This window comes from Dreissena polymorpha, chromosome 4 (assembly GCF_020536995.1).
Source record: "Dreissena polymorpha isolate Duluth1 chromosome 4, UMN_Dpol_1.0, whole genome shotgun sequence".
NCBI classification, from domain to species: Eukaryota; Metazoa; Mollusca; class Bivalvia; order Myida; family Dreissenidae; genus Dreissena; species Dreissena polymorpha.
Window position 1 is genome coordinate 123336434 of NC_068358.1, and position 20222 is coordinate 123356655.

Below are 20222 nucleotides of genomic sequence, written 5' to 3' on the forward strand. Positions count from 1 at the left end.
AGTACAAACAAATGCAATCAATGACTGACATTGACAAGGAAAATCATTTCACAGATTGGCTTACTCAATTATAACAGTGTATATTAGACAGTGGCGGCAAAATCAATAGTATGGATCTCATCATTAAGGGAAACGGAGGCAGGTCAATAACATATGACAAGAGCTAAAAATGTCATATTAATTTCACTATCAATGCAAATCGTTATAGAAAACAAATATACCGAAATGCAATCACTAAAATATTATCTCAATACACACCATATACTCTGAACATGTGTAGATCTTTTTCATGTTTGATAACATTAATCTTATGACTGGCAATGAACAGTTAAAAGATCTATAATTATGAACGAATCTCTCTGAACATTTCCATTGGACACAAAAGTATTTACATAAATATTGCAACTGACGTTTTTTCTTTCATTTACATATATGAAGAACAGATTATAGATATTCTGTAAGGCATTATATTTATAATCTCTCATTTTGATATATTTTGGACGGGTAACATCAAAATGCACTACAATTTGAAGTGCATTCAGCTCCACAATAGAATGGTAATAAATGGTACTTCACAATCACTTAGCCCATTGAGCCTCCATGACTGTTTAAACATACCCAACTTAACAATTTATTGTAAAGCAAATTGCTGCAGGGAGATGACTTTCTAATGCATGCGTGGATTCAAGATTTCTTAAGTGTTACCCATAAAATTATTTCCTACAAAAAGAACCATTTGTGTTGTAGTATGCAAGATATGAGCCACACAAAGAGAAAATGGGAATAAAGCATATACGAGCAGCCTAGCTCTAGACCAGCCTGCGCACTTGCGGATCTTAGACAACTTGTCTGAACTTATAGCCGACAGGGTAGCACTGTCTGGCTACAGTAGGCATAAGACCCATTTTTGCATGACACGGCTAATGTATAAGTGATAATCTATAAAAATAAATGTGTATGCTCATTTTCATAATAAATTAATCTATAATATCTTGTCTTATTATTCTTTCAAACTGTTATAAATACATAGACGAACTATTATACCACAATGGCTTCCTTATCCATCATGCCGCAAAACACTATTTTTTATGTCCAACGAAATTTTTCAACACAACATTATCTCTGATGCACAATACCAATACATCCCAAATGAAATTAATTTCATTTAGCCAAAATTCATGGTGTAACAGTTCATAAGCCTTCTCATTTTATGGTTCAGTGAACATAATAACCTGAACACTTTTTTGCAATTCACATTTTTCTTAGATCATTTAACAAAAGAGCAGCATCTTACATTCATTGTGCCCTGGTATTTATCTCTTAATTGCCAGCTAATCAGGACAAATGTCCAGCCTACTGACAGAAAGAAGCTAGTCATGTACCACTATTAAAATATTGTGTACATTTATCCCAGTAGAACGTGTATGAACCTTCCATGTTTTCTTTATCACTAATATCACATAATAGCTTCATTTTGAAATTTTGAAGATAAAAATCCAGATCTTTGACTATTTCATTTTAGCCTTTATATTTTAACATTTTCAAATGTTTTCAAAAATGGAAAGTAAAGGGGCAAAATACTTCATACTTTTTAAAGAAATATTAAGCAGACATTGCAGGAGTAACTCTTCAACTGGGCATAATCAAACAGTAATTAATTTACTAGTAAACATGTAAATGTTGCTAGTATTTCATACTCAAAACTGTTATTTTTATTAGCAAATACTTTACAATCATGAATAAATTGGAGACGTATAACTGCACAAATGTATAAGCAACCATGCCAAACTGTCACTGGCTAGGATTGACATATGAAATAATTCTTGTAACATACCATGGTCCAAATGTTTAGTTATCCAGCAATGAACACATTATATCTTTTCACGAAGAGCACGAAATACTTAAAAAAGACATGATCTGCCTTATCTTTCTTCACATTTCACTTTAGTATGTATAACAGACACCACCTGAACAACAATACTGTAATACATTATCATACTATTAGAATATTCCACATCCTTTCCCCAATAACTACAGAACAGCCTTTGCAGAGAACTGAATAGTATAATCATGAGAATCTGTGTTTGGTCAATAACAAATCAATAAACCATTTCTCAGCAGACTTGGTGAGTGTTCACACTGTTTCATATCCATGGCTTATTCCCTTATTCCTGTGTTTTTTTTTTAATCCAGTATTTGTCACTTAGACATGGCAAGGTGGTTTTGCCACCTGAAATAGGTACATCTCCGATGCAGACGGTTCTGATGATGGGACTATTTTCATGGAGTAAGAGTTCCATGCATTATGCAGTCTCTCTGAGTAGTAATATTCAATAATGGATCAAAAGATGTTTACAGAGACTCCGACAATCGGCTAGCATTGAAAGATTGTCAATTTGTCATGCAACTTAAAAATAGCAAGCACAAAAAAATAGCACATCACAACATAATATGAGTATACTTTGTTTAATACTTTTCTTAGTAGGTCCATCTGGAATGCAAACAACTTTTTTGGTTTATGTAATTCTGTTATATTTTCATTATCCCCACGCTTTTTGAAAATCATGGGGATTATGTGGATATCTCCGCCGTCTTTCCGTCCATCCTTCCTGGCCACTATTTCCTCCTTCACTATTAGCACTAGAACCTTGAAACTTACACACAATTGAAAGCTATGAGCACATGTGCGACTGCACTATTTGGAATTTTGCTCTGACCCCTGGGTCAAAATTTATGGGGTTGGGGTGGCGCCGGGTCAGAGATCTTCACTCATTTTACTAACAAACATGTGGCATGGGGATACACATCGTCCTCTTCCGCGCCATTTATCGTTTTTTATAACTTTGACTTCACACACTGGAATCTGTAGGATTATTCAGTTAATCTGAATAATTTAGGGCAATTACTCTCTGCCTAGGTTATTAATCTCTGATATCCCTTTGCTTACCTGACCACACCAGGTATCTTCCATCAGCTGTTGGCACATCAATGAGTTTATCATGGCTAATTTCAACCATATCAGCTAGGCTTTTAACAAATTCATAGCTGATGGGAATTCCAGCTTTGATGTTAAAAAATCTAAAACAGAGGATCCATCCACTTTCTTATGAACTGTAAACAATATATTCATACTAATTACTGCTTCGCGACACTAGTCTTGTTGGGCTTACAAAAGAATATGATTGACTATAACAAGTTTGTTGCACAATATAAGTGCCAATAAAAGGTATGTCATATTATTGCCTATATCAGGTAAGTCACATTTGTGATCATTTATGTCACGCTAGTGTCACACATTGATTAAATAATACACAGTGATTTGTTCTTGTTTGTTTTTCTTCCACAATTTTCGACAAGAGGAAATAAATGCTAAAGAAAATACATAAATACATAAAGTCTTGTTGACCACTCAACAACTGTCAATCAGACTAACTGATTTAGCAATCAAACTGATTTTCCAATCAAATTCAATCAAACTAACTGATGAACCAATCAAATATGGTTTATCATGGCCATTTTGCAATAGTAAACAAGAAATGTGTTTGTCAGAAACACTATGTCCCCTTCTGTGCCGCTTTGATTTATTATTATTATTTTTTATCATTTGGCAGGTTCAGATAATTATCTCCCTTTAAAGCTTATTACTTCCCTTGGATTTGTTTTTTACCTTTGACATTGAAGGATGACCTTGACCTTTTACCACTCAAAATGTGCAGCTCCATGAGATACACATGCATGCCAAATATGAAGTTGCTATCTTCAATATTGCAAAAGTTATGGCAAAATGTTAAAGTTGGAGCAAACAAACAAACAAACAAATCAACCAACCGACCAACAGACAGGGCAAAAACAATATGTCCCCCACTATAGTGGTGGGGGACATAACAAGAGCACCGCATAATGGGTGCCATGCTCGGCTATGGGTGCAGTTTTGAATAAATGAAAGCTTGTCTGAATTTTTTATTTTTTTTAGAGGTCACAGTGACCTTGACCTTTGACCTAGTGACCCCAAAATAGGTGTGGCATGTAAATCTCATCAAGGTGCATCAAGAGGAATCTACATATGAAGTTTCAAAGTTGAAGGTGGATGCACTTTGATTTTAGAGCGGACGGCGGACGGCAGGCGGCGGACGACACTACAAGCTGGCTATGACAATACCTCAGGTTTTCTCCGAAAACGCCGAGCTAAAAAATCTAATGGGAGGGGGGGGGGGCATGCTTCTATAATGGAGGGAGGGCCATGCTTCTATAATGGGAGGGGGGGCCATGCTTCTATTGAGATTCATGGTCAATTACACTGTTAAATCAAATCTCACCAGCAATTGCAGCCTAAAAGTGACTCAGTGTACAATAATAGTTCCAATGCACATGGGTTATGAGTAGATAATTAATTCAAACTGCTGCCTTGTGAAGAAAATTAATTCAAACAAATAAGTATGAAATCTCAAATTCATACCAGTTTTTGTGTCTATATATAGTTACAAAGGTTTGCATTATGACAGTAAATAAATTTAAGTTTATTATCATGTTGTTTAAAGATCTTTTTTATTTTGCGAGTCTTTATGAACCGCAAAATTAAATAGCATAGAGAATTTATGTATACATGTACCTGATCTGGATTTTAACATAAATGGATAATGAGTCCTGAGTTTAAATCCAAAAAACACTTTTTGCAATTACACTTCAGAAATCTTTAAAAATAATGATTAAAAGAAATGTATAAATATATTCAACTTTAAATACCAAGTTTACCAGGCTTTTGATGAATCACTTTGTTTTCAATTGTATTTCTTATTTTGAAAAAAAATGTGAATATCTATTTGCATGTGTTTTTGTCTGAAGTATCCTTCTAAAAATTGTAAAGCAACAAAAATTGTTTTCCCTCTTTACCATGCATTACTTAAAAAAACATTAAAAACACATTAATTGTTAAAGTAAAATTACCAGGCTGACATGTCACTGTATATCTTTCCCTTAAATCTGCAACCCCCAAGTGCAATTAAAAATATCAAATAAATAACAATTCCCAGGCTAGAGGTTTTAGGTTACCAGAAAACACAGTGTCATGTGGCTAACCATTTATCACAGAATTTAGCACAAAATGGTGCATTAGGAATCGTGAAAAACATTCAAATAACAATTATATCTTTAAACAAGAGTGCCAAACTGTCACAAGATACGCCCGTTTGAAGGTTTTGGACAACTTGATAACTTTACCATGACCCATATTTGAACTTGACCTACATATCATCTAGACACAACTTCTGACCAAATTTGGTGAAGATCAGATGAAAACTACTTCAATTAGAGAGCGGACACCATGCTTAATGCTTGAAATGCACTAAGTGACCTCGTGATCTAGTTTTTGACCTGACATGACCCATATTTGAACTTGACCTAGATATTGTCTAGACACAACTTCTGACCAAATGTGGTGAAGATCGGATGAAAACTACTTCAATTAGAGAGCCGACACCATGCTAAATGCTTGAAATGCACTTAGTGACCCCGTTACCTAGTTTTTGACCCGGCATGACCCATATTCGAACTTGACCTAGACATTGTCCAGATACAACTTCTGACCAAGTTTGGTGAAGATTGGAAAAAAACTAATTCAATTAGAGAGCGGACACCATGCTTAATGCTTGAAATGCACTAAGTGACCCTGTGACCTAGTTTTTGACCCGGCATAACCCATATTCGAACTTGGCCTAGATATCAACTAGATGCAACTGCTGACCAAGTTTGGTGAAGATCGGATGAATACAATTTGAATTAGAGTCCGGACAAAGTAAAATGCACTAATTGACCCTTTGACCTAGTTTTTGACCCAGCATGACCCATATTCGGACTTGACCTAGATATCAACTAGATGCAACTACTGACCAAGTTTGGTGAAGATCGGATGAATACAATTTGAATTAGAGTCCGGACAAAGTGGCGCCGTTGAAAATGCACTAATTGACCCTATGACCTAGTTTTTGACCCGGCATGACCCATATTCGAACTTGGCCTAGATATCAACTAGATGCAACTGCTGACCAAGTTTGGTGAAGATCGGATGAATACAATTTGAAATAGAGTCCGGACAAAGTGGCCCCTTTGAAAATGCACTTATTGACCCTATGACCTAGTTTTTGACCCGGCATGACCCATATTCGAACTTGGCCTAGATATCAACTAGATGCAACTGCTGACCAAGTTTGGTGAAGATCGGATGAATACAATTTGAATTAGAGTCCGGACAAAGTGGCGCCGTTGAAAATGCACTAATTGACCCTATGACCTAGTTTTTGACCCGGCATGACCCATATTCGAACTTGGCCTAGATATCAACTAGATGCAACTGCTGACCAAGTTTGGTGAAGATCGGATGAATACAATTTGAAATAGAGTCCGGACAAAGTGGCCCCTTTGAAAATGCACTTATTGACCCTATGACCTAGTTTTTGACCCGGCATGACCCATATTCGAACTTGGCCTAGATATCAACTAGATGCAACTGCTGACCAAGTTTGGTGAAGATCGGATGAATACAATTTGAATTAGAGTCCGGACAAAGTGATGCCTTCCGCCCGCCGCCCGCCGCCCGCCGCCCGCCGCGGGGTTTCACATAATACGTCCCGTATTTTATACGGGCGTATAAAAATAAAAAATATTTTTACTTCTAACAACAGTTATGAAAAAAAAAAGTTTGTGAACACCCCATTATTTGTATCATCTTAAAATGAACTGAAAAGGAATTCAGACAGGCAGATTCAGATGATGTTGATTTAGTGGCAGTTTTTTTTCTCTCTAAAATGTTTCAAACTCTTGACTGAAAAATCTCATATCTTAAATTGTATGCATTTTGTTGCCAACATTGCGTTCTTTGATTTATTGCCTGTTATTTTCAAATCCATTCTACTTTATATTTGATTTAATTTGTATTTCAGACTATAGCTTTTTATATCTTAACACAAGAGAGACGGAAATCATTTAACTGGCGGGCTTTTTCAATTACTGAATATGTCCGCCCCCTTTAAATCAAAATCTTGTTGTCCTAATTCTATTTCCGATCTTCACAAGCATGCAAGCAATTTTATGTCTAATGAGTCAGAATTGAAATTCAAATAAGTCTGTTTAGGACAGTTTAATTCTCGGTTGTGCTTGTATCTTGTAGGTAACAATAGTGCAATCACATTAATTTAACGAAGCATGGAATAATAGCCCATTAGAGGAACATTAGTGGTCATCTATTGTTGGTGTAGATACAGGACAGAGAATTTATACCGGAATTAAAGGTCATTGCTTAGCTTACTATAGGTATAACTATTGCTTACATAAAAATCTAGCACCAGCACTGAGACATTGAACCTAGAATGAAATTTAAAGCAAGGGAATCTGAAGATTTGTATTACTAAATACCATAAGATTTTTTAAACACAAACTAATTATTTTTTAACACAAACTAATTATTTTTTTTACTCAAAATAATTCACCCATTCATGATTGCCATCAGTAATTGTAAAGTTCTTGTAACAAAATAAACAGTAGGAACTCATATCTTTTCTGTCAGGTTGGCTGAAGGATCTCATAATCAATCCTACTTGTCAGCTCAACACCACAACTGACACCATGCACTGTCCGATAGCTATAACTGCTAGACTGGGGTCCTATAGAGTGACAGTCAGTAGTCATATCATATTAACAGGCGCGATGACAGCAGTATCAAAATAAAGTGATGTATCATATGGAGAATAAAACACAAATCTGAGGTTAACATCACATGCACAATTAGCCATGTATTGATTGTGTATCATTGTGTACACATAGCTAATGCAGGCAAATACTCATAAAACTTGAATATTTACAGCCCTGAATAAAAAGAAATCTGAATACTCATAGCAATTTTAATCAGGTAAAACGGCACCTCGTGTAAATATTGAGGTTTTACACAAAAAATTTACAATTTTAAAGTTAATACAGCAGAAAAAAAAGAAATGTGAAAATTTTATGAATTATGAAAATGATTAAATGGATTGTTTTATACGGGACTTAACAATGTAGCAGTACTTTTAAGTACAACTTATACTTTTACAACAGACAAAAAAATAACCCGTTTTCAGTTAAAAAATTTCCCCCAACCCTCCCCACCCCCACCCCTCCCCTACCCCTCCCCATTCAACCCCAACACCCAAACACACAATCAGTAAAATAACCATTCAGTTATTTTAAACTTTAAACTATCAATCAGAATCTGTCAGCACCTTTAACAAACTCTGACATATTTCTTACGCAAGACACTTACCAGAACATGTGCTTTTCATTCCTCTAAAACCATGTGCTTCCAGATTTTTTAGAAGTTTAACAAAATTAATCCTCCACTGTATACAACTGATACACAGAAAAGTACTGGTGACAAAAACACCAAAATCTATACAGTTTACACAAAAATATTGTTTGGGTTCAGTTTTAAATTATACTGTACTCCCTATCAATCAAACAAATGAAACGAAAAAGCCGATCAAATGCTTAAAGAAAAAGAACAGAGGCATGATACAGATGAGTGGTTATCGTAAGCAGAAGTGTGTACCATTTATAGTTTGCTGATAACATTTAAGGTGTCAACAAAAGGTGATTACTTTCCATTACTCCACATGGTTTAACAAATATTATTTCAAGATGAAAGGTTTAAAGGTAGTGTAATGATGCGATCATGACCATCTTAGTATATATTATGTTACAAAATCTTTGCATATTAGTGGATCAGTAAATAGGTGATTTCAAATGATTTGTGAAATAATAATATGGCATGCATTGTGATTTGTTGTCTTTGTCCTGCAATAAAGAGGACACTTTAACAATATGCACTTCACAATAAGATCAATGAATGATAAATGATTTATGATTGATGATGATGATGGTGGTGGTGATGATGATGATGACGATGATGATTGATGATGATGATGTCTGTTTATAACGTGTAGAAGCATCTCTTTGCAATAGCACGTTAGCAGCATTAAAATTAAGTATCTATGTACCTTTTATTACCATTATTATTGAAAAAAATATAGGTATTATTATAATTGTTTTAATTATTGTTTTTATTATCATTATTATAATCATTATTAAGATAACAGATGCATACAAAATCCACATCCCCTGGCTTGTTAGCCTTCAACAGGCTTCGATTATCAGATAATAACAAATTATAAACCATGACTCTACAGTAAACGTCAAAATACCCAACTATCTTGGAAACCCAAGACTTGTGTTAATAAAGCAGCTCTAATAATGCTTGTCTTCATGGCTGTGGATTAGGACTTGAAGGGCTGTTAACGTGTCAATGCCCAATAAAATGAACATGCACAGGAAAGTTTTGTTTAAAATGCAAACTTTTCCAGTATTTTTTTCCAGCATGTTGGAATTGTGGCCAAGGCCCTTTGGATTAGGAAAAATCGTGTTATTTTGACAACAATTTTGAATTGGTGTTGTTGGTTGTTTCTCTTTATACAAATTCTTTAAATTTGAGAATAAAGGTGTTCTCAATATTTTTACATTAACTAAGTTTGAACAAATACAGCTGCATGGGGAAATGGAAGTTAAAATTGAGATTTAAAAATAAGTCTCCAATTGGGAATTTTAGGCAGATATTTTGGAAAAATATGTATCGGTACTTTTTGAGATTGGAATGGGACTAAAGTCTCCTCTGCACAGGCCAATCTGGGATGACATTTTACACACCAGCATAATGCCCAATGTTCCCAGAACCGGACTCAAAAGTTGGAAAATGTCGTGTTAGTATTTGTTTACCTATAAAAACCTATGACATTAATCATACACTCAATAGTGTGCACCTCTAGATTTAGAAGGAAGTAACTGTGAGTTTATTAATGGCAGTTATAAGAATGATGGTGAAAGGGGCATTACAGTGAAAGATGTGTAAGTTCTTAAAATACACTTTGGATGAGCAATGTGGGTAGAATTTTGTAGAAGTTGTAAGACATTATGAAACTGGTGAAAAGGTGCATGAAAAGAGTTAGAGGGAAACTCTCTTATTGGTCTTTCCTAATTGAAAAGAAAGGCCTCCTCCCTATATGCAATTTGTAAACCTGTTCTTGTACAAAACACTTCTTAATATGATCAGTAAATGCATTTACTGGACCTGGCATCAAGCACACCTATGTTTATTAATAAGGCCTATAACAATATGATAATACATGAATGATTATTTATAATTACTATTCTAAATTAACTTGTGTGTGTATATGGGGCAATGTTTCTTGTCAATCTTACCATTTTGGCCTTGGTTGCACGGCAGTCTGGGCAGTTATGATCCATATGTCTGCGCATGACTGAAAAGAAAACTTTCTGTTAAAAAATGCAAACAAAATTCATACTCTACCATAATTATGGGTCTTTTATCTTTGTTTTGTAATAATGTCAAACCACCGAGGACAATACATAAATAATATTTTATGCACACATAAAAGATTTTATGTCATTGTACGATTTCTTAATTGTTGAACATTATATTGGTTCAAGCCTTATATTTAATTACTTGTGTATAACCTCAGGGTGGGGTCACATGGGCTCTTTTGACCAATCAAATTCAGTGTTGGCCATTGTGGCCCTTTGTATCCTTTTAGACTAACGAGGAATCCAATATGGTCGAAATTAACAACCCACCTCCACCCCTTCTCCGCCATAAGGTTTTGACTCCCGTACTATGTATGTTTTTACCTGTGTGTAAAACACATTTGTTTCTTATTTTACTGTTATACGCATCAAATATTTTTCTTTTATACTTATTTTGGGCGTGTTTTTCCCGCCGTCATCACATTCAAATTCATGTTTTTGTATGTATACGTGTTTTTACCACCCATTATGCCTTTCTGGAAAGAATCTGTTCTATTTTTATCTTTTTTATGGCATTTTATAATAAATGCCCGTTTTCAATCAACAATATTGTGTTTGTTCTTTCCTTCAAGTCATACGAGTCCGTCCGGTCTATGACCTTTTCATTACCACCGAGGACAATACATAAATAAGCTGCACCATGCACACCTTTGACCTTTAGTATGACCTTGATCTTTGCCCAAGGGGTACAGAACGTGTTAAACATTTTTGGTAAAGTAGTATTTATTATATAAATGCAAGCTGAATGACACTTTGATATGATTTTTTTTTCCTTATCATCTTTTTACTATTCTTCTTACATGAATTACAGTTTTGTGAGTAAATTACCAAAACTGAATTGTTAAAAATTTGAAAATCTATGGACAAGCAAGAATGAGGTTGTAAAATTAAATATTATAAAGGGAACTAACTACAAAATGTGTTGTGAATTGAACCAAGCAATTTATCTTTCATGTAAACAATAGTTTATAGTGTGTAAGTATTGGAATAACACACTTAACATTTAAATTTTCTAAATGTTATTTTTTTTAATAATCACAGCCATATATCTTCAATTTATTCAAAGAAATGATTTAAATATCTGTCAGAGTTTGTCTCCAGAATGCTTTGTTTAGTTTCTGATTTGATTTTTAACTGACCACCTGCTAAACTATGTAATTTAAAAAAATTCACAATCTCAAACTTCATTTAAAAGACTTTGTTTTAGACCTACACTGATTAAAAAATTACAGCTTGCAAATTTCAAAGTATGGATTGACGACTTCGCTATTTTATTGATCACGGTTTTAACAGATCATAATAAATGCAACTGATTATAGTGTTTGTTAGGAAATATGAATGTTTTAAGCATGACAATAAAATATATTTACTTTAAATCAGGCAATTGTGGAATGCTTATATATAGCTCTCTATGCTTAATGTGGATTTTACCAGAAGTTTACTCATTAAAAATTGTATTCATTTTTATTTCAATGTTTTTAATCCTTATTTTACACAGAAACGCATCGTATCTGGTCCTCTGCTGATTTCCTTGCTAGCTTAAGAAAGCAGAAAGAAGACTTTTTTTCATGCGGCCTGTTTGACTTTTGACTTGCGCGGACCTATATTTTTCCTCTCATCTCTCTTAGTCAGTGTGACTGTCCTTTGAGGTAGGGAAATGGGTGTAACAATCAACATAACATCTTAACCCATTTAAGCCTAGTGGACTCTCCCATCCTTTTAAATTGGATCAATTTATTTCAAAAATTAGGGATGTCTAGTATATTTATTTCTATATTTAGAATATTTCTAACAGAAATTCTTTTAAGCAAACAGCGCAGACCCTGATGAGATGCCGCATCATGCGGCGTCTCATCTGGGTCAACACTGTTTGCCAAGGCCTTTTTCTAGACGCTAGGCATAAATGGGTCAATAATATGATGGTGAACATTTTTCCCAAGTATTTAAATTGTTTTATGAATGACAAGTACAGTCTGGTAAAACTTGTTTAAGACAAACATTTTGACAAAGATGCATGAAGATTGGGCATGAAATGTGACTTCTACAGTGTTTACAAGGTTTTTCTGTTTTTAAACCTAGTGACCTAGTTTTTGACCTGGCACAACCCAGTTTCGAACTCGGCCGAGATTTCATTGGGACAAAGCTTCTGACCAAGTTTCATGAAGATGGGACAAGAAATGTGGCCTCTAGAGTGTTTACGAGTAAATGTTAACGGATGGACGGACGGACATACAACGGACGGACATATGACGGACAAAGACCAGTCACAAAAGCTCACCTGAGCAATCAGGTGAGCAAAAAAAATCATATAATTTATATTTGTAATACTATATGTATGCGAAGAACAATTGCAACAAAAAAAATCATTTTTTTGAGTGTGACAGTTTATTTACTTACCAACTCTTGTATAGATAGATTAATTTTATGTCCAGAAAGAACGCTTATAATATGAATATAGAATCATGTATAACGATCACACAGTATAACAACAGAACACATTTAAATCAGTATACATCGTCATATCTATACTTTATAAACCCTGTTGTCCACTTTCAACCCACAAAACACAACCCATAATTGTAACTGGGAGCACATCAAAAGATAATGATTTCAATTTGAAACTTTATCACGTTTGACTGATAAACCTTTGAAAAGCTTCATGAAAAGTCAGCCTTGAATAATCAGATGTCTCTTCAGATACACCAAAGATGACAAAGATTGTAGGATTGCATTTAATTTTTGTTTCTGAAACAATACAAAACAATCATGTTCCGTGAGATGGCTACAAATATATTAACATTCCGCCTGTTATCAACTCTTCAAAAGAGATTAGAATCTTAAAAGTGTCTTTAATGAAAAACGCTACCTTTGAGTCCTGTTCAATGTTCCATGTTGATGGGCTAATTTCTACTTGAGGAGTATTCTAAAATTAACTTACATTTTGAATGCAGTTGCCCTCATTTAGCCATTCGATACCTCTTATTTAGAGGACACTGGAAATATCTTAGAACATCCGCACCTAGCCCAAATTATAGGGACTATAGGGCTAAGGGGCTTCTCCTGAGCATGATTTATATCCCATGTAAAAACTATTGTTACAGAGTAAAAATATATTATCACATTTGTAATACCGGTATCAGCAATTCATTAAATAAATTTAATTTTTAATATAGCTTCAATCCTCACAGGTCAATTTGTAAGTTTGCATGATAAAGGATTAAAAGTTAGATTATGTCTAGTTCTTAATTGGCAGAAAATAATGCAATTTTAAGTGTGAGAGTTGAAGCATACTAATAACACTCCTTTTTGATAATTTCAATGTCAGTTGTTAAAAATATCTTCTCTTTAGTTTCACGCTGGGTATGAGGATAATTTGATAATAGATGGCACTTCGATACCAAATAACAACAAAAGCCACTTGCGAGAGGTAAGTTCATCAGAGTTTTTTAAGTTATATCATAAAGATTTGTTTTTTAGACAAGGCGCATTGTCGAGTTTATTAATTGTGTATCCTTTTCTATTGCAAAGAAAAACATCATGGAAGAATGGTAGATTTTTCCCCAAAAAAATAGAAAATTTGGTCTGGAATGAACAGGATGAACAGTAAACATTTCAACAAAATAAAACTACTTAGAAATATTGCAAGAAATTGTTTGATATTCCAGCATGTAGAGTAATCACTGTGCTTCAAATACTGAAATTTTGATAGTATTCAATGAAATATAAACGAAGAAAGAGCATGTTTTAATAGGTGGTATTCATGAAGTTGCGGATACTTTGATTCCCGATATAGGGCACTTAGGATAACATAGACTTTCAACAAATTTGGCACTCTGATAACCGAGTTTTATCTTCTACCTGACATGCATTTATGTATATTATGGCTATTCTTACCAAACATTTTGAAGTACGAATCCATTTGCATTGTCAAGCCCGACACATTGGGAATTTATGCATAACGTAATTACATACACATGTAAAATATAACCAATGGCATTGTTCGTTTTCAAAAATCTTATTAGTACTATTAATTTATATAATTAATATTATAAGCGCAAATTTTAATAAGATTCAAAAGAAATATATTTCAAGTGACGACAGAAAATAATTGTCTAAATAATAAACTTGTTTTTAAGTGGTTAAATTGAGATTTAGAGAATTGAAAATACAACGGATCATGTGGATCAACACGACTGTGTTCAATTGAACTTATAGCAGGACTCTAGATAAGCGGAGCAAGGGGTCTTAAAGCGGCCAATATACCTCATAAAATCCTGTGTCATTGGTGCTCATTAGAATCGCATCATGAAGACGATACTTAAATGCGTAGCCACAAAATTTAAGAGATTGGAAAATTCCCTTTATATTGAGCTCTTCTTATAGGAAGCACTTCCCTTTACACTTCCCTTTTCCTTTCATTATACTATTCCTAAAGGATAAGAACATGTTTCGGTAATTTGTTTTTAATTTACGTCAGTACATACATTTTTATTTATTGCCTGCTTACTATAGCAGTGTTCCACAACGAATTCTGCATTTCTGATTCACTTAATAGAGTGTGTTATATCTGGTAAAAAGTGTCGAGTTATCTGGAATCAAAGTGCCATTATCTTTGAGGTGATCGGTAAAAGAAGTGTCCATGAAAATTTGGCATCCGACTCTTAAAACATTTTAATTCCTCAAATACGTTATTGAAATAAAATTCAACATGTTGTAACATTAATGGACATATTGATCTTTTATTTCGATTAGTTGGCACGTTCTTGATTTATTTCCAAGTATTTTTATTTTGTTGAAATACGTACTGATCATTGAATTCATGACGATTATCCATGAAATTCTATCTCTTTTTTTTTATAATCCACTGTTCTTTTTCAAGACTTTCTTGCTCCGCAATACGAAGTACTATACCATTAATTGACCAAACAATGTTACGTGTCTGAAAACCAAATGAACAGAACATAAATGCAAACAAGCTGAAGAACTCGACTATCGCGCGTGGCTTTTGTTTTTATCTGGTATCGAAATGCCATCTGTTAACAAAGTATCCACATACCCAGCGTGAGTTTAGTAGGTAAAGAAAAACTTAAGAAAAAAACAACTTAAAATTAACTGAACAAATCTAGATGGAAGCTGTTTAAATGAAATATTACAAAACTTGTATTTGTCTAAAAATAATAACAATATTGAAATACCTTACTGAGTATATAAAACCTTTTTGTTTAATGGAAATAACTCTGGAAGTGGAGTAAAACTTCATTTAAATTAAAAACCTCCCCTATCATTCCATATTAAATATATAGCACAACACAAATATATATTTTAAATGTTTTGTGAACACATTTTAGATATCGTACAACACAGTTATGGCTTTTGTGAAAATACCTGAGAAAAAACAACACATGTAGCATTATTGATTGAAATCCTTTACATGTTGCTGGTTGCTGGTTATTTAGCCATCTGTATTTCAGTTGCATGTATTGGAGATAGCATTCTTGTTCAGAGAAAAGTCAAAGAGAGGTAACTCAAGCTAATTATCAAGTATGCTCTAAAAGGAAAGTATATAACAACTGTGATATATTTTCAGTTTTCCCTCAATTAAGCTACTATAAACTACATACACAAAGTATACTTTGTCATTTGTATTCATTTGTCCATTATTTCTTCGTTCCTTGCTTCACATTGGTGGACATGACATTGGAAAGAATGTTGAAAGCTGCAAAGCTTTTTGACAGCTGTTGCCTCACATGAGCAATAGCAAATTCCCCATGAGCTTAAGGAATTTGTGTCCAAAATTACAAGATGCAGTATAAAATATATGACATCGTACAAGAAAATAAAAAATAAATATGGTAATGTTTCACTTTCACTTAGTTTTAAATACAGATTTAAATCAAGCCTTTTGATTTAAGGAACAACTATCATTTAAATAGCTGATTCTAGAAATTTAAAAAAGCTGGTTTAAATTTTGATCTAAGGAAAAATGGCATGATTTTCTATTGGGAACATGCTTTAAAAACACTCTGTTTAATACTGTGAAAAAGGTCTGTCACTGAAAACATTCAGAATGTTTGGAGGCAAGTTGAGCTGATTCGGGCGGGCAAGCTGATCTAATACTTTACTAGTTTCTAACAACTACCATTCTTGACTCAAAAAAGGTGGAGAATTGACCCGTGTTTTTTTTCACTTATAGGGGAATGGTGGTGGGGCCCGTCCAAAGGGAAAAAAAATGCGTCGTTTTTTAGGAAAAGGGGAAAATAAAAAATTCACTTGTTTATATGTATTGATATTTATTATATTAATACACATGTTTGTATGAATATTATATTCACAGCTGAATGTCTTTGTCCTTTTTCTTATAAATAAAATATATATCAATGATTTTTTCAACATTAGTATCAGACAGTTCAGCCTTCATGCACAGTCTCAGTTTTCCAAGCCATTTTGAGTATAATTGGGATCTTTTATATCGATAAAATGGCAAATTTTAGCATTATTTTATCAATAAAATGGACTGAATTGGAATGATTTTATCAACAAATATACGTGGATTGAGAACCTCATAACCGCAATAACAATAAGTATAAACAAGAGCTGTCAGAGGACAGCGCGCTCAACTATTCGTGTAAAAAAATCATTGTTGATGCTAGACGAAAATCCATTTTGTAAAATCTACTGCCCATTTCACAGACAGAAGAACATCTGGACAGGACATTCACTAAATGCCTCTTGCATCAAGACAAATGCCTATAAATATATACATAAATGTACCTACTAGGTCTTTGATCAAGATGCCAAGAACATGAAAATAAAAAATGGATTATTGGGGAACATTTCAACTTTGTCTGTATATGATATTTATTTTAGCGCTCAGAAAATGTTTAATTCAAATTGTAAGCACATTGTTATACAACAATAATCAGATATATACAAGTGTTTACTAAATATTGAGAGAAGTGAAACATTCCAAGAATGTTAGTTATTGACACATTTGTGCATGTTTGCAATTAATTAATTGCAATTAATATGTCATTGGTACTAAATAAAAATAATTATATTGGTTTAATCAATTGGAATTTTAAATGTTTGTTCGCACTTAAATATTGATTTGTTTATGCAAAATGTATGTACTGGTCGTGTACGTAATTCCGGCCTGTACGTAAAAAATCGGCCACCTGTGTTAAATCATTTTCATGATCTTAGCATACACATTTTGCTGATTTATATTAAAATCAATTTAAAAACCGACCCTTTTCTCAATATTTTGCACATTAAAGAAGCATATCACTGTGAACTTTTATATCACAATGTCACAATTGAAGGACGATATTTTTGTCATGTGGAAAAAGTGACATTCTCAATGTTTGTATTACTTATATTTATATAAGAAACAAATATATTTGTTAAAATTGTTATTTTTTATCTAATAAACTTTAACTAAGGTATTTTCAATTAATTGTATAAAAACATATATCAAAACATAAAAATTAGGACCAAATATATACTTTTTAAATATATGAATTACCTCCCTTGATTAGAATAATAATAGGTTATTTGTTGTACAAATAAATACAAGCGTTTACTAAAAATCGACAATAAAGTAAACTGTTTATACAAAATGTGTTAAATTTCTTAGCTGTATTATTTTTTTTTTATAAAACATATTAAAAACAAATAGTTTTTTGGAATTTGCAGTTGCCAATTGAGAGTGATTGTTCACTATATTTATTAAGTTAGGTAGGGGGAGTAACTGGTATATAATGTCGCATATATTTTAAGTTTCAAGTGAAAAAAAATTGTTTGTGTAAACCTTTATTAATACTCCTAAAATGAGGACATTTGTCTAAAGATATTGCTTTGTAATTTTACCTGCAGATTAAACTAAAAGGTGGCCGATTTTTTAGGTACAATTGCCCTATGAAAATTGATAGTTTATATGTCATTAATTTCTGTTCATAAAAGTAACATACACTGATCTAATTCTATTGAAATTTTCATGCTAGATGAGTTTTGAACCCAGGATTATATATGTGAAGTTTAGTTTCAACCAGTTGCCTAAAACAAAAGATTTTGTTAAAATAGTCCCAAAAGTGGCCGGAATTACGTACATGACCAGTATATGTAAGTAAATGGGATGAATTTGCCAAACTGCAAAATGTGCCAGATTACCAGACTTTGAAGATACAACTGCATATTTACAAAAAATTATATAACATTACATTGCTTATTTTGATAAAAGGGTGTGGAGCTGTATGTGAGCTTGAGAAGTGACAAAGATCATGCATTATTTTTTTAAGAATTTTAATCTGAGCAGGTCTTTCCACATATTTTGTACTAGCCTACACCTCCCACTTCCCCAATATTTTAATCAATGCTACTGAGTAATTCCAATAAAATAACTCATTTAACTTATATATTTTTCAGTTCCTAAACACATACTAGTTGCGTACCAATCATCGATGCATGAATGAGCAAATTTGTCAGACTGTTCCAAAACCATCAAACGGTAAAATAAAATGCTATCAAAATCTAAAAACAATCACTACACTGAACTGGAAAACAGATAATAATAATCATCATCATGCTTCCACAGTACTACATACACATACATAGTAAAACACTCTATGTAAATAAGTGTGTTGTTTTTGAAATGTGCGCAACAAAGTAACTTCTGCAATATGTATCCAATTGCATTCTGACGAAAATTTCCCGCCCAAACGTCAAGCTATTGCAACGTCAGGGGCCTTGTCGATATTTCAATTAAATGTGGAACTTGAAGTTAAAGTGATATTATGGGCATTTTTCACTGTTGAATTGAGCTGAAAAGAATTAACAGGTCAAAAGAGTAAGTTAAAATGTGGTAACTGACCAATTATCTGCAACTCATCTTGCTACCAGTTGTTTATAAAAATTTATTTTATATTCGATATTTTACGTGACTTACCCAGCCCTGTAAGCCGAAATGATCCGTAAAACAAAATGTGTCTTTGTTTCGTATATTAAAAGAATCTGCACTAAAACTAAATTTAGGTTCACATTGTACATGCGTGATCAGTTGTCAAACGAAAGTACTGTTGATATTCAAATGCATTTTTTTCTCTTTATGGGATATTGTTTTAGTATGTTGATGCTGCATTAACAAATATAAGTGTATATGAAGTGAAAGCACCAAAAAATAAAAAAATAAACGATTGCGGAAGACACCTCTAAACTATTAAATGCCCATAATATCACTTTAAACAAAAGAAATGGGGGCATTTTTTACGTAATTATTTGAAAAAATGTCATTTTCATCGAATGAGTTTCCCTTAAGTTAAAAAATCTTAAATGTATATTATTATATCATATAATCATACGTCTATGAGGTTCCACATAAATTGTGCCAACATGTCTGCGGCTGAATACAATAAACTTAAGGAATCGCCAGACCCATGGATATGTGCCGACTTTATAAATAGTGACATTAGTTCATCCTTTGGCTCAAACTCAATAACATCAGTCTTTGAAGAACTTGCAGATGTGCGCAAAAAAAAACAACATCCAAACAAATTTATTGTGGCGCATTTGAATATAAACAGTCTAAAATCAAAATTTGTTGAACTCTACAAAGTATTGAACGATAAACTTGTTAATATGTTTGTTACATATGTCTGAGACTAAAATTGACAGCTCATATCGCAGTGCTATCTTTTGGGTCCCCGGCTACGTAGAGACAAAGACATTAGCGGGGGTGGTTTAGCATCATACATAAGAAATGACATCCCGTCTAGAAGACGTAAAGACCTTGAGTCAGACAACCTCGATCATATATGAGGTCAATT

At 33.2% G+C, this 20222-nt stretch overlaps 1 protein-coding gene and 1 long non-coding RNA gene across 7 annotated transcripts in view; both read right to left on the minus strand.

Annotated features, from left to right (window-relative positions):
* The window catches only part of LOC127880216 (restin homolog), a 114399-nt gene extending 95285 nt beyond the window's left edge, over positions 1–19114 (minus strand). For 3 of the 6 annotated variants that reach the window (XR_008049468.1, XM_052427494.1, XM_052427491.1), the window contains exons 1-2: positions 19011–19114; positions 10279–10337 (exon numbers count right to left, since the gene is read on the minus strand). Coding sequence is in view for 5 of the 6 variants with exons in the window: in XM_052427494.1 (XP_052283454.1) it covers positions 10279–10335 (57 nt within the window). In the remaining variant the exon portion in view is untranslated. Of the gene's footprint in view, positions 1–1044; positions 1155–1834; positions 2285–10278; positions 10338–12798; positions 12973–19010 lie in introns of those variants that run through there. The other 3 variants (XM_052427492.1, XM_052427495.1, XM_052427493.1) reach the window with 3 other exon arrangements.
* Positions 5372–6607, minus strand: LOC127880240 (uncharacterized). The gene is made up of 2 exons (XR_008049482.1): positions 6131–6607; positions 5372–5974 (listed from the first exon to the last, which is right to left on the minus strand). It is a non-coding gene; the product is annotated as an uncharacterized LOC127880240 (long non-coding RNA).
* Positions 19115–20222: the final 1108 nt, after the last annotated feature.